This window comes from Ochotona curzoniae, unplaced genomic scaffold, assembly GCF_017591425.1.
Source record: "Ochotona curzoniae isolate NIBS_2020 unplaced genomic scaffold, NIBS_Ocur_1.0 contig_2723, whole genome shotgun sequence".
Taxonomy (NCBI): Eukaryota; Metazoa; Chordata; class Mammalia; order Lagomorpha; family Ochotonidae; genus Ochotona; species Ochotona curzoniae.
Genome location: NW_024465573.1, coordinates 20,698,304 through 20,711,247, shown reverse-complemented (window position 1 = coordinate 20,711,247; position 12,944 = coordinate 20,698,304). Strand labels below are relative to the sequence as shown.

The window sequence follows — 12,944 nt, the reverse complement described above, 5'->3', positions numbered from 1 at the left end:
ATCCAGGGAAGTGTGTCCATAGGTGAGGTGAAGGAGATTTTATGGGTTGGGTAAATCTTGTGCATAGGTATCAGGTCTGTGTTGCTTTTGCCTAACCTAAAGACAAGTTTGGGGGAGGTGAGCAGAATTCCAAAGAGCTTTATTCAGGAAAGTGCCAATGCGGTAACTGAGACCTAATATAGATAGATATAGGTAGAGTGAAGGTACAGAATGCTGCGGTTTCTCACAATCTAATGGAGTGTGCTTTAAAGCCGTGACGGATAGCTGAATGGGAGGACAAGAAGTAAGAGTCTTGGTCAACAAGTTCTGGAGGAAGCATTCAGGTTGCCAAGAGCAACTGGCATTGGAAATAGGGGCAGAACAGAATCTGGGATGTCCCTGACATCACAGGGGTCCTGAAGGACTTAGGCCAAAATCCTGCAGCCCTATCTCCCCATGCCCATTTGGCTCTCTGCTGAGCCCACTTCCTCAGGAATACTGCCAGACGGACCAGAGTGAGACCAGGGTGATGGTGTAGGCCAGCACTGCCAGCAGGTAAATGCGGAAGAGCAGCTTGTCCAGCACGGAGCCCACACGCAACCAGTCCCGAGCCACCTCTCGGATCTCATCCCGCTTCTCCAGGAAGTGACGGATGGAGGCCAGCTCCTGTAGCAGTCCACGCACAGCCAGAGAGGCCTCCCGTGGGGGCGGGGGAGGGCTGCCACTCCCCCGGACCATCTTCTCTGAGTTCTGGGGTCCATCCATGTGGCTGCAGTGGTTTCCCATTGCTGGAAGAAGAACAGAGTGTTGGCTGGGCAGGGAAGCACAGAGGCATGGACTGAAGACTGTGCCCTACATTTCTATACCAGCTAATGTGCACAAATTTATCAAAAGCAACTAGTGCAACTGTGGAGCCCAAAGACACAGCCTGCAGTTCTTTCCCAGGTTGTTAAGTTCACCCTTTCCATGCGTTGCTTTGAACCTGTGGGCTGCCCTCAGCAATCTCACTTCTATTATTTCAGTTGAGCTTCACAATAGCATAAGAGAAGCAAAGTAGAAATGATAACTTTTCCTGTGTTTCAAGTTATGCTACTGAAGCCCAGAGAAGGTAAATGACCAGCCTGCATCCTACTGCCAGAGCATCCTTTGCTGGTGAGATTACCATGCCCAGGCACCTGCACTTCCAACCTACTGTCCTGAATGCCACAGCACAGAAAGGGAAATATGGCCAGAGCCATTGGCTTCCTCTGGACCCCTCTGGACCAGAAGACCTTCTCAAGGATAGCTACTGTCACCAGATGAAGCCAGCAGTGGGCCGAGGGACGTATTCTCCAGCACACAATGAGACAGTCTTAGAGAGACAAAGGCTCACATAAGTGGCCTGGCCTCAGCCAGGAGAAAGAACAAGAAGGAGCAGGTGAACAGCTAGGTTGAAAACACAGGTTTAGAGTTGAGTGGGTGTGGATTCAGACCACCTTCCACCAGTTTCTCTCTCTGTGGCTTGAGGAAAGCTAGCAAACCTCTGTCTCTCGCTCTCTGTCTTTGAAAAGAAAGAATGGGAATCCCACAGGTGGAGATGCACTTTTGTGCTCACCGCAGACCTGGCACAAAGGGTTCAAAGAGTGAGCCAGCAAGTCTGCCACCAACGCCACCATGGCAATAGATGGCAGCCATAATGGTTCTTAGAAGAGCAGGAGCTGAGCATTCAGGGTCTCGCTGCCCCACAGATGTCTGCATTCTAAGGGACCTGGGCTTGGGCTGGTTACAGGAGAGAGTCTAAAAAATGCCAGGTGGTCAGTGATTGCCTATAGGGCATCCTGTTGAAATGACCACCCAGCCCAGAGGCTCCTGACATGCCCAACCTCTCTGTTCATGCTCAGGCTGATGTGGGCACGGGGAAGCAAAGAAGGGGTTCAGAATGACTCCTTCGCCTGAAGCCTGCCCTTCCACATAAGGCTAGAGGGGGAAACATGTGCAGAATAGCACTGATGCTTCCTGGGCCCTTGGACACCGCCTACCCGTGGGGACTCCCACCACATCCTGCAGCTCTGCTGGTAATGCCTGCTCTGTGTGGAATTCTTCTCTTCCCTCTCACCTGAGCAGTCATCTGTCTTGGCGGCCTGGGAGGTAGCTTGGAGTCTTTGAGATGTCACCTGCTCCTGGAGGCAGAGCAGCCGGGCAATTCTTTCCAGAACCAGGTGTCGCAGCCAGGTTGGCACGGGCTGCTGCAGGTCTTGCTTGTGCACCAGCCGCACAATGAGGATGGTCTCGGCCAAACTTACCACCAGCAGAGCCATACACACCACAAAGTAGACACCTGCAGACCCCAGGGCAGGGCTATGAGACACACAGGAAGTGGAAGAGGGTCAGATCCTCACCAGGCCGATTCAGTTCATCCCCCAGGCTTACCAATGAGGGGAGTACCGATGGCTGTGGCTGGCAACGTGTCAGACACAATGATCAGGAAGACCGAGTAGCCCAGGAGCAGCGTGATCTTGAAGGAGACCCTCTCACCACTGTCCGGGGGCAGGTAGAAGCCCACAATGTCCATGACCATGAGGAAGATACTAGGCAGCAACAAGCTGACTGCATAAAACAGGGGCCGCCTGCGGATGACCACCTGAGAGTGAGGGAGGAAACTGTGAGAAGCCTGGGGCAAAGGGCCTGTGCATCTGGAAGCCACCACCCCCAGCTCAGACCCTCTTGCTTTGTGGAGCTCTTCAGAGGAGGAAGCAGACAGGCCCCATACTCTGTCTCCTAATCCAGACTTGCAGCTGTCCCCAGTAAGCAAGGAACTTCCATCCAGAGTTAGTGTGTGGTCCTGGGGCTGGGAAGGGGCTGTGGAAGTTGTTTTCCAATCTACTGCCTTACTTCTACCTGGGCATGAAGATCTAGTGCTAGTGGTTGTATCATCATTTCACCCACATCCTTTCCCACTCACATAAAACTTCATTTCGGCATAGCAGTCACTGCTCTCCATGCTGAATCTCCGGAACTGGGTCAGCACTGCCAGCAGCTCCCACTCGCCCTGGTTCATGAAGACGCTTTTGTCATACTTCACTTCCTCTGGCAAGCGCCACAAGCTGATGTTGATGTCCTGGACTGAGGGAGAAGAAAGCAGGTTGGCTTTGGAGCCCAGTGCTAGACTCCATGATGGCAGGGCAAGAGGCAGGCCATGGCCCAGAGAACCTGGAGTCAGGGGCCTGGACCTCAAGCTTATCTCTGAACCCTCAGCCTCTGCAACCTCAGCTCCAGCTTGAGGCAGCATTGCACATGGGACCTGCTGCACAGGTAGTGAGGATAAGTGAGGGTTTATGCTGACACAAGTGTGAAACTCTTCTAAAAACAAGCTGCTAGAGTTTGGGGTCAAGGACAGAGGTCAAAGGAGCCTTCAGCCTTATTTTTAGTCTGCTTTATCAAAGGGGCTGTGTGTTGGGCATTATAATTTAAGCTTAATGTGATGAATAAATGAGGCTAGAAATGGAGGATGCTTTGCAGTCAGGCAATGTCCACATTGGCTCTCCGGGGAGTATCCAGCTTTCACTCACCCAGTAATGTTTGCCAAAGACCTTGCTTTGTGCCAGGCATCGTGCCAGGATCTAATGGTGGACAAGAAAGCATGTCCCTGCCCCCTCTAAGTTTACAGCCATGAAGAGAGTAGACATGGAACAAGCAAGGGCAGGTGCAGCAGAGGGGGAGAAAAGGAAGCTCTAACACTAGGAACAGGGAAGGCTGAGTCTGGGTGGGGGCCGGGGCATTCCTCAGGAGCTGACACTTAGGGTGCCATCAGATAGGGAAATAGAGGGTTGGCCAGGCTGGGTGTGGTGAGAGGGCACATGTGGGACAGGCATGCGGCAGAAGAAAGAACAGGAGGAAAGCCAGGGGACTCGTGCAACACTTGGGCAGGAAAGGAGGCTGAGATGCCTGGATATAAAGAGTGGTGTACAGTGAGAGATTCAAGGCCAGATCTTGTGTGTGCTGTTGGAAAAGAACCATCTCCAATGGTCTTGCAGTCAGTTCACCCTATTTGGACAAATCCTTTACAGGGGACAGCAATCTTTGCTCCATCTGCAGGTTGAGGAAACAAAGTCTTGGGGACATTAAGAAAACAGCAGTAAGCAAGCAAGGAGGTAAGGGAGGATACGTAACAGAGTGCTCATCACGCAGGTGCACCTCGTGCCACCCCTCCCAAGCTGAGCATACTCACTGGTGTGCAGCCAGCTGGTGAAGGTCAGGGAGCAGTTCTGTACATCGAAGGGGAAGTTGTAGATGTCGAGGCTGCAGGCGGTCACCACCTGCAAGGGCTTGTAGTTCTGGACCTCACCCTGATGCCGAACATACACGTACGGGATATAGGGAGATTTCCCCACGTCCACACTGGCCAGGGAAGAAGGGTCAGTTTGGGGGTAGGAGGCAGGTCAGGCCCTGGGGAGGCTAACGAGCTCTCAGCAATCCCACAGGACAATGCCAACAGCTTTGTCTGCCACCGCATGACCTACATTCTCCTCTAGCCAAGGGTAAGGCTACTTTCCAAACAGTAAAACTTATGCCCCTGGCCACAGACCCATATGTTCCCTCCCACATCCAGTTTCTTTCTGCTTCTCACTCCTAGAGGTCCTTTAAAGGGACAGGAGTCATCTCTGGGGAAAAGGGAACTGAAGAAATCATGCATTAGACATGGGGCAGGAGCAGAAGAACCCTGCAAAATCCATCCCACTCCCATGGCTGATCCAGAAGCCCCCAGGGGCAGGGAGCTGTGGAGAGGGCTCCGGAGTGACCACTGAGGCATGCTGGGACCAGGCCTGGAGTCCTACATGTTCAGTTCCCTGCGAATCAAGCTGTAAAATGAGAAGCCAGGACTAAGGCTGCCACACTGCTGGAACTTGAGGCCTAGCCTGAAACAACAATTTTCTCAGACCCTCTCCATCCTAAACAGGGCATGAATCAGCTCTTTTGCCTGGGGAAATGCCAGTGGCACGTCCTTTGGTGCTGGAAAATCTAGTGGTCCTGCATGGAGGGCAACTGGCCCCATCTGTCACCTTCCTCCTCTCATCTATCTTGCCCAGCCACTTTCCCTGCCATTGAATTCAGAAGCCCACTTGGTGCACTCCGAACGAACCTGCAGGAGGGGAAGAAGGCCTTTTGGCTGAGATGTTATGGGTCAGTGTTTGGCTGTTGGAAATAAAGGCTTGGGAGACTCACTGGGCACTGGAAGTGCAATTGCAGCCTGTCATGCGCTTGTGGGACTTGGGGCTGGCGTGTCTCAGTTCCAAACCTATGGTACAATCTCCTTTAAAAATGCAGCTGTCCCTGACAGGCTATTCTAGTGTAGTGTGAATTCACTCCCTGTGACAGGGGCTTCTGGATTACAAAGCACAGAATTTCAACATTAGGTCTGGAGAAAGAGGAATTATGAAGGAAGGAAGGGAGGAAAGAAGGAAAGAAGGGAGGGATGGAGAGAAAGAGAAAAAGAGAAAGAAAGAAAGAAAGAAAGAAAGAAAGAAAGAAAGAAAGAAAGAAAGAAAGAAAGAAAGAAAGAAAGAAAGAAAGAAAGAGAAAGAAAGGAAAGAAGGAAGGAAGGAAGGGAGGGAGGAAGGAAGGAAGGAAGGAAGAAAGAAAGGAAAGAAAGAAAGAAAGAAAGAAAGAAAGAAAGAAAGAAAGAAAGAAAGAAAGAAAGAAAGAAAGAAAGAAAAAGAAAGAAAAAGAAAGAAAGAGAAAGAAAGAAAAAGAAAGAAAGAAAGAGAAAGAAAGAAAAACAGGCGAAGGACATTCTGGGCTCAGGTCAGCTTGACTTGCAGCCCATGAGTCAGGACGGGGCACCCCAGAGGCACCAACAGCCATCTTGCCACCCAGAACCCCTAGCTCCCCCACCCCTCAGTTCCCCAGCACCCCACCTCCGAGGCCAGGACTCACAACTCATTGATGAGAATGTCTGGGACCCAGACACTGTCCGTGGGGATGGACAATTTGGTGATGTTGTCAAAGTCCTCTGGGTTCCACTGGAGAAACTCATCTGTCCAGAACTAAGGGAGGAGCAGGAGTGGTCACGGGCGGCCCCTCCACTGAGGTGAGTGGCACCAGCAACTCCGGCTGGCTGCCCTCATCCCAGACTGCAGGTGGACAACTTTCTCAGGAAAGTCTGGGTACGATGATGGCCCATCTCTGTAGTAACTGAGCGTGTCCCCAGCCCTGTCTTCACATTCTCTCCACCAATAATGACAAACCAGATACAGTCTGCTCTCCAACGAAGGCAATGGCAGGAGTCCCCTACCCAATGGGGAGGTCTCGTACAAGCCACTTCCTGGGTGTCAATCTGTACATAGGTAGATGGGGCTAGTAAGTCGCCTCACAGGATAGAGATGGCTGTTGTGTTTGCATCAGTGCCTTCTCCACTTTTCGTGCCAGAACGACCTGCCTAAAATGTGAACTTGGCCGTATCACTCCCTTGCCTACAATTCTGCAATGGTGTCCATTGCCCTTGGGATAAGGTTCAGTCATGGCCAACAAAGGATCTGCACCTGTCTCTCCTGGCTCATTTTTAGGCCCCATCTTCCTGTGAATTGTAGCATGCAGCCATGAGGAATTAAACGCTATGCAAACCCAGCTCCTTCTCTAGCAGTGTAATCCTTGCCTTCTTCACCAAGGGAATTCTTTCTCATCCGTGCACACAAAGCCAAGCCATCTATCTGCCCCTTTCTCCAGGACCCCTTCTGGCCAGCCCCTCACCCAATCAGGGTGTGTGTGTGTCTCCTGTGTGTGCCTCCTCTGCGTCCCTGCAATCAACATCTTTTTCTTATCTCATGAGACTAGTTGGCTTTGTGTTTGGTGCTTGCACTCATCTCCAAGCCCATTGTATGTGTCTAGTTCTAGTCCCTCAGCACAGGTGATGCCTTATGCCACACCAACATCCTCTCCCTGACTGTAAGCAGTTGGTATAAACAAAGACCCCCAGAGGTTTGGGGGCTTGAGCTGCATGTCCCTGGGAAGGTTTTCTGGACTGCCCATTCAGCAGGGTGTGCTCTGGGAGTCCTGAGGGTGAGATTAATAATGTGGCCTCCTGCCTGTGACTCGGGAATGCCTGCGGGCAGAAGGGAGGGCCCCATGTTGGCCAGCACTGTCCCCAGTACCTCCCTCAACCTGAGTCCTGTGAGTGCTCCTCTTCTTCAGGCTTTTCAGTTTCCTCCCTGCTTTGACTTCTTCCTCACTACTTCGGGTCTGCCAGAGCAGAGTGGGTGCTTCTACTGCCCGCTTGGAGCCCAGCCACTAGCAAGGCCTCAGAGATGGCCACTCATCTGCGCCACCTGGGACATCAGAAGGGGCCGAGTGGGGAAAGTACCCAGGCTGTGAGCCCCTTTATGTCACTCCATTTGGCTGTAGCACAATGCAGCTTCATGGCAGAGAGAATTTTCCAGCAGTTTGAGCTCCCAGGCACAGGGATATTTCTGCCATGGAGGCTGGACCAGTACTTGTTAGGGTGCCAGAAAGAACTCTAGAAATGCAAGGGGGCTTGGAGAGCATCTCCCCCTTCTCCCTGTGCAGCCCTCTATGCCCAACCCTGAGATGAGAAGATTCCAGATCCTGGAACTCAGGTTAGCTGTGCTGCCTAACTGCCCCCTGCTTCTCCTCTCACCCCACAGGGCATCCCCAGCCCAGGAACCAGGGGTGGGAGAAGACTGGACTGCTCACCTGTCGGTACCAGATGTAGGTGGTCAGCACCTGGTTCTTCTCATCCTGGGAAAGGAAAAAGAGCTTGTACAGGTGGCCCCCATGGCCTGGAAAGCCACACTGGTCCCTTCACCTGCAGGGGAGCTGATTCCTTGGGCCCTGAGTCTACGGGGGCCTTGAAGGGGAGCAGAGTGGACAGAGGAACAAATGCACAGGCTGGACCAACTGGGATAAGGTCAGCTTTCACTAGAGCAGCACTTGGAAGAGATGAAGTGATTTGTTCTCCATCTCAAATACGTATGTGAGTATATGTGTGTATATACATACATGCACACATACACACACACACCTCTATGCAAAAATTTATATATGCATGATATAACTTACATATAAGTAATGTTTGACAGAAGATTATAGTAGGAATTATAATACTTATTTTATCTCTATTTGAGTATGTTAAATATGAATGTGATTCAAAAAGTCTGTGGAAAATGGATGTACAAGGTTAGTTTATTTTGGGCCCGGCGGCATGGCCTAGCAGCTTAAGTCCTCGCCTTGAACTCCCCAGGATCCCATATGGGTACTGGTTCTAATCCCGGCAGCTCCACTTACCATCCAGCTCCCTGCTTGTGGCCTGGGAAAGCAGTCGAGGACAGCCCAAAGCCTTGGGACCCTGCACCCGCGTGGGAGACCCGGAAGAAGTTCCTGGATCCTGGCTTCAGACCGGCATAGCATCGGCCATTGCGCTCACTTGGGGAGTGAATCATCGGTCGGAAGATCTTCCTCTCTGTCTCTCCTCTCTGTATATCTGACTTTCCAATAAAATAAATAAATCTTTAAAAAAAAAAGATTAGTTTATTTTGCTCCAAAAAATATAAAAGTCCATGAGTAGGTTTGAATAATACAAATTATCCATGAAGCTTTTGAAGACCCCTCATGTATAATATCTGTTGTATATATTATATATAATTAAATTACATGTTATACATATACTATCTATTGTATATGAAATCATAGAATATATACATACACATGAAACTTCAGAAGTTTGAGGAAAAACATAGGGAAAGAATAAGCATAATTTGATGCGAAATTTTTGAAATCCATGCATAGCTTTTTACAAATCACATTTTTCAATACTATTTTAAAGATTTTCTGATATGCATGAGTTTGATTATTTTGTAACAAAGATATTTTAAATTCTTTCTTCCATGAACTTTTTGAACTTGTGCTTGTATATGTGGTCTGCCTTGGTATGAAATAAAGAGGGACAAATTCACACAAAACAAAAAATTCATAGGGGCTGATGTTGAGGCACAACAGGCTAAACTATTGCCTTTAACACCTGTATCTAGTGTGGACACATGTTCATGTCCTGGCTGCTCCACTTCCTATCCAGCTCCCTGTTAATGCACCTAGGAAAACGATTGAAGATGAGGTTAGGAGCTTAGGCCCCCTGCAACCCTGCACCCCCTGTACTCCTGCACCCATGTACTTCTGCACCCCTATACTCCTGCACCCTGTACCCCCTGCAACCCTGCACGCCTGCACTCCTGTACCCCTGCACCACTGTATCCCTGCACCCCTGCACCCCTGTACCCCTCCACCCTGTACCCCTCCACCCTGTACTCCTGTACCCCTGCACCCCTGTACCCCTGCACCCTGTACCCTGTACCCCTGTACTCCTGCACCCCTGTACTTCTGTACCCCTGTACCCCTGCACCCCTATACTCCTGCACCCTGCACTCCTGCACCCTGTACCCCTGCACCCCTGTACCCCTGCGCCCCTGTATTCTGCACCTCTGTACTCCTGCACCCTGTACCCCTGCACCCCTGTACCTCTGCACCCCTATACTCCTGCGCCCCTGTATTCTGCACCCCTGTACTCCTGCACCCCTGTACTCCTGTACCTCTGTACCCCTGCACCCCTGTACTCCTGCACCCTGTACCCCTGCACCCCTGTACCTCTGCACCCCTATACTCCTGCACCCCTGTACCCCTGCACCCCTGTACTCCTGCACCCCTGTATTCTGCACCCCTGTACTCCTGCACCCCTGTACTCCTGCACCCCTGTACCCCTGTGGGAGACCCAGATGGAGTTCCAGGCTGTTTGGCTCTGGCCTGGCCCAGCCTTTGCTATTTTAGCCAACTGGGGAGTGAACAAGTGGATGGAAGTTCTCTTTTTCCGTGTGTGTCTCTATGTCTCTCTCTGTCTCTCACTCTCTGCATAACTGCCTTTCAAGTAAATAAATTTTTAAGAAAAAAATCATCTGCTAACTGAATTTACCCTCTTCCCCTTCTTAAGCCGCAGTGAGCACCCCGACTTGATCCTGTGTCAAGGTGGGTGCACTGCCTGCCACAGGTGGGAAGTCGGCCATGCTGTGCTGATCGTGCTTCTCCACAGCTGCCCTGTGTTTTGTCCCTGCACCACGACTGACCTCTGAGCAGTGAACTTGTTGTGACAAGTGTAAATGAGGAAGTTAATTAATTGACTTATTGAGTGATTCTTCAATCATTTAGTGGCACATGCCATGTCCCAGACAACAAGGGCATAAAAGTCTTCATCCTCCAATAGTTGATGTAAGCAGGTGGTCCCCAGCATGTACTGTGTGAATAACCTCAAAAGGAAGTGACCACTGGCTGTTGGGGTGTGAAGACTCCGATGGCTATGAGGTTCTGGTGCCGGCAGCTGTACAGACAGTGCTGTGAGGTCAGCCACAAGTACCATGGGTTTATTAGTGTCAGCTGTGCTGCCAAACATGGCCCCACATGGTCTTCTCCCACCCCACAAGGTCCACTTCTGAAGGGGTGGGGGGCAGTTGGGGCCTCGGGGCTCACCACGCTGAGGATGGCGTAGATAATGACATCGATGGCTACAGTGGTGGGCTTCCTCCAATCCCGCACGGGCCGCACGCTCTTCTTATAGTCAGCCAGCAGGTGATCCGACAGCCTCAGTAGAGCCGGCCTGCTGCTATTCTGGGCCCGGGCACCTGCCCTGTGCCTGGCTGGGAAGGAGTACAGTTCAAAGTAAACACCAAGAGGATGCCTGGTCCTCCTGCCCTGGTTTGTAAGCTTCTAAAGAAATATCCCTGCCTCACAATAGATGTCCCATAGGCTAAAATCCCCATCACTAAAGTTGTCTGCAGAGTCCCACCTGCATTCCCACAAACTCTCACAGAAGGGTCCGATGCCCTCATTTACACATGAGCATGGAGCTAGCCTGCAAGAGCAGATGAGGGAAGACCGGGGGAGAGGGTTGGCAAAGATGATGAGTAGGGGGTTTTGCAGTCCAGATGAACAGCCTAGCTAAAGGGAACACAAATGTCATCATCAAAAACAAAGAAGACTGCGAGAAGGTGTGGCTCCAAGTGCACAAGTTTCCAAGCCTAGGGTCTGCATTAGGATTTTCCTCATCAAGGTCAGGTGTCAACATACTCACAGCTCCCTGTTTCTTCTGGACTCCAGCATGCAACCAGTGAGGGAGGAAGGAAGGGAAGACATTGGTGAAGCTGACACCCTTCTCTTTCCTGCCAAAACCACCTGGGATGGAGGAGGGATTTAAGCACACACCAGCTACGGAGAAGGCTTTGCCAAGTCTTAGGAAGAAGGTCGGGCTGATGTGTGGAACGGAGAAGCATTGCTCCCAGGGCAGGTGGCCTCTGGGGACACAACAGGAGACTGTTTGCTGAGTCTCTCCTTTGAGCTGACATTGGCTAACAGCTCATTAATTCAATCTGGTAGCAGCCAACAGAGTGGCTATGCAAAGAGACTATTTTACAGACAAGGGATCTCCAAGGCGCAGAAAGGGAAGAGCTACACCCTACAAGAGGAAGACGTGAAATTCAAATCCAGGTCTGTGTCTTGTTGCTATTCCAGAGATGGCCCACATTCGTTCACTCTGACCAATCCAGAGGAGATACAGACTGTTAGCAGCAGGCCCCAGAGCAAAGAGCCATCCCTGGGAGGGCCAGAGCATGTCCCAGCTGAGGGAGCTCAGGTCACGCTCATCGTCTACGGCACTCACACCTGCCTAGCCCCTGCATGGCCTGCTACAGGGACCTTGAGACTAAAACCCGCTGTGTTCAGGGGATTCGAGAAGGGCGGATGTAAAGGGGAGTTGGGTTCCTGGAGCTCTGTCCTGGGAAGGAGATCCTTAGAAAATCCATGCCTCCAAAACCAGTGACCATACAGAAAGAATACTAAGTGAATCAGGCCCTATTCTATTGCTATTAAGCTGTGTGGCTTTGAGCAAATCACTCGCCCTCTCTGGACAGTAGCATTCTCATCTATAACAGGAAGGGACGAGCTGAACGAACTCGTAAGTCCCACGTAGCTGTCATTGGATGCATGCAGAGGCAGGGCAGAGAAAAGGAGTGCCCCTGTGTCTAAGACAGCAGCTACTGCTATGCACCCCTCTCACCCCAGGCTCAACTTCACCTCTCTCCTTTGGCCTGGAGGCCCTACAAGGTTCTTGTGCTCACACAGCCAGACAGCTGACCTTTCTGCAACCACACCACTCCAAAACCCTCCTTCCCTCCATCCCGTGAGCACGGGGCATCCCTTAGCCATTCCCAGCCACATCTTAGCCCTAAAGCCCCCTTACCTTCGCTCTGTGCCAGGAGTGTAGGGAGGAGCAAGGCCAGCAGTGCCTGCCAGAACCACGACGGCATGGCGAGCTTCCTGTGCAGGGGGCAGCCTCGGAGTGGCTACCCAGGGCAAATCCCGCCAAGGGCCAGCCTGCCCACTGCTGTCGACTGACTACATGTCCCAGCTCGCCTGTCTCTCCAAGCCAGCTGTCGCTTGTACCTTCTGAGGCAGCAGCCTCCAACTCCCGGGCCATCAGGGTTGGAGAGCAGCCAAGCTTTCCTGCAATCATTCCTCTGGCTAGATCAGGTTTCAGGGTGGGAGGGAAAGGGAGGAAATGCTGAGAGCTGAGAGGAGCCCGCTCCAACTGATGTCATGTGGCAGAAGCCCTGTCCACCCATTCATAGCCAGGTGGCTTAGCCACAGGTCCCCAAAAAGGAAGGTGAGGATGGGGGCTGCAAAAGCCCACGCAGCAAGGGTATAGCTTGTCTGCTGCGAGGAGCACCAGCCTGGTACTATAATTTATGTCTCCTGGCAAGGTTGCTGCCGTGGCACTGGGCTGGGGTTAAGGCAGGAGGTCCTTCAATTGTTCCCGTGGTGATACAGTGCCACATGCAAACAGATGACTGGGCACCTGTGGAGACAGAGTCAGGTCCCTAGGGTCTCCACAGGTCCACTCTTTGGTCCTGTAACAAATTTCCACATTTAAATAGTCA

General features: G+C 51.5%; 1 protein-coding gene across 1 annotated transcript; it reads right to left on the bottom strand.

Annotated features, from left to right (window-relative positions):
* Positions 1-333: 333 nt before the first annotated feature.
* On the bottom strand, positions 334-12,314 carry HTR3A (5-hydroxytryptamine receptor 3A). The gene is made up of 9 exons (XM_040976730.1): positions 12,248-12,314; positions 10,483-10,649; positions 7,666-7,710; positions 5,893-6,002; positions 4,187-4,356; positions 2,921-3,081; positions 2,389-2,599; positions 2,075-2,296; positions 334-767 (listed from the first exon to the last, which is right to left on the bottom strand). The coding sequence occupies exons 1-9, from the start codon at positions 12,312-12,314 to the stop codon at positions 469-471; spliced, it is 1,452 nt and encodes a 483-aa protein (XP_040832664.1). The 3' UTR covers positions 334-468.
* Between the last annotated feature and the right edge of the window lie 630 nt (positions 12,315-12,944).

Coding starts and splice junctions, on each gene's coding strand:
- HTR3A (XM_040976730.1), bottom strand. CDS start 12,314: ATGCCGTCGTGGTTCTGGCAGGCACTGCTGGCCTTGCTCCTCCCTACA. Junction 10,650..12,247: donor ACTCCTGGCACAGAGCGAAG/GTAAGGGGGCTT, acceptor ACTCCTTCCCAG/CCAGGCACAGGGCAGGTGCC. Junction 4,357..5,892: donor GACATTCTCATCAATGAGTT/GTGAGTCCTGGC, acceptor TTCCCTGGCCAG/TGTGGACGTGGGGAAATCTC.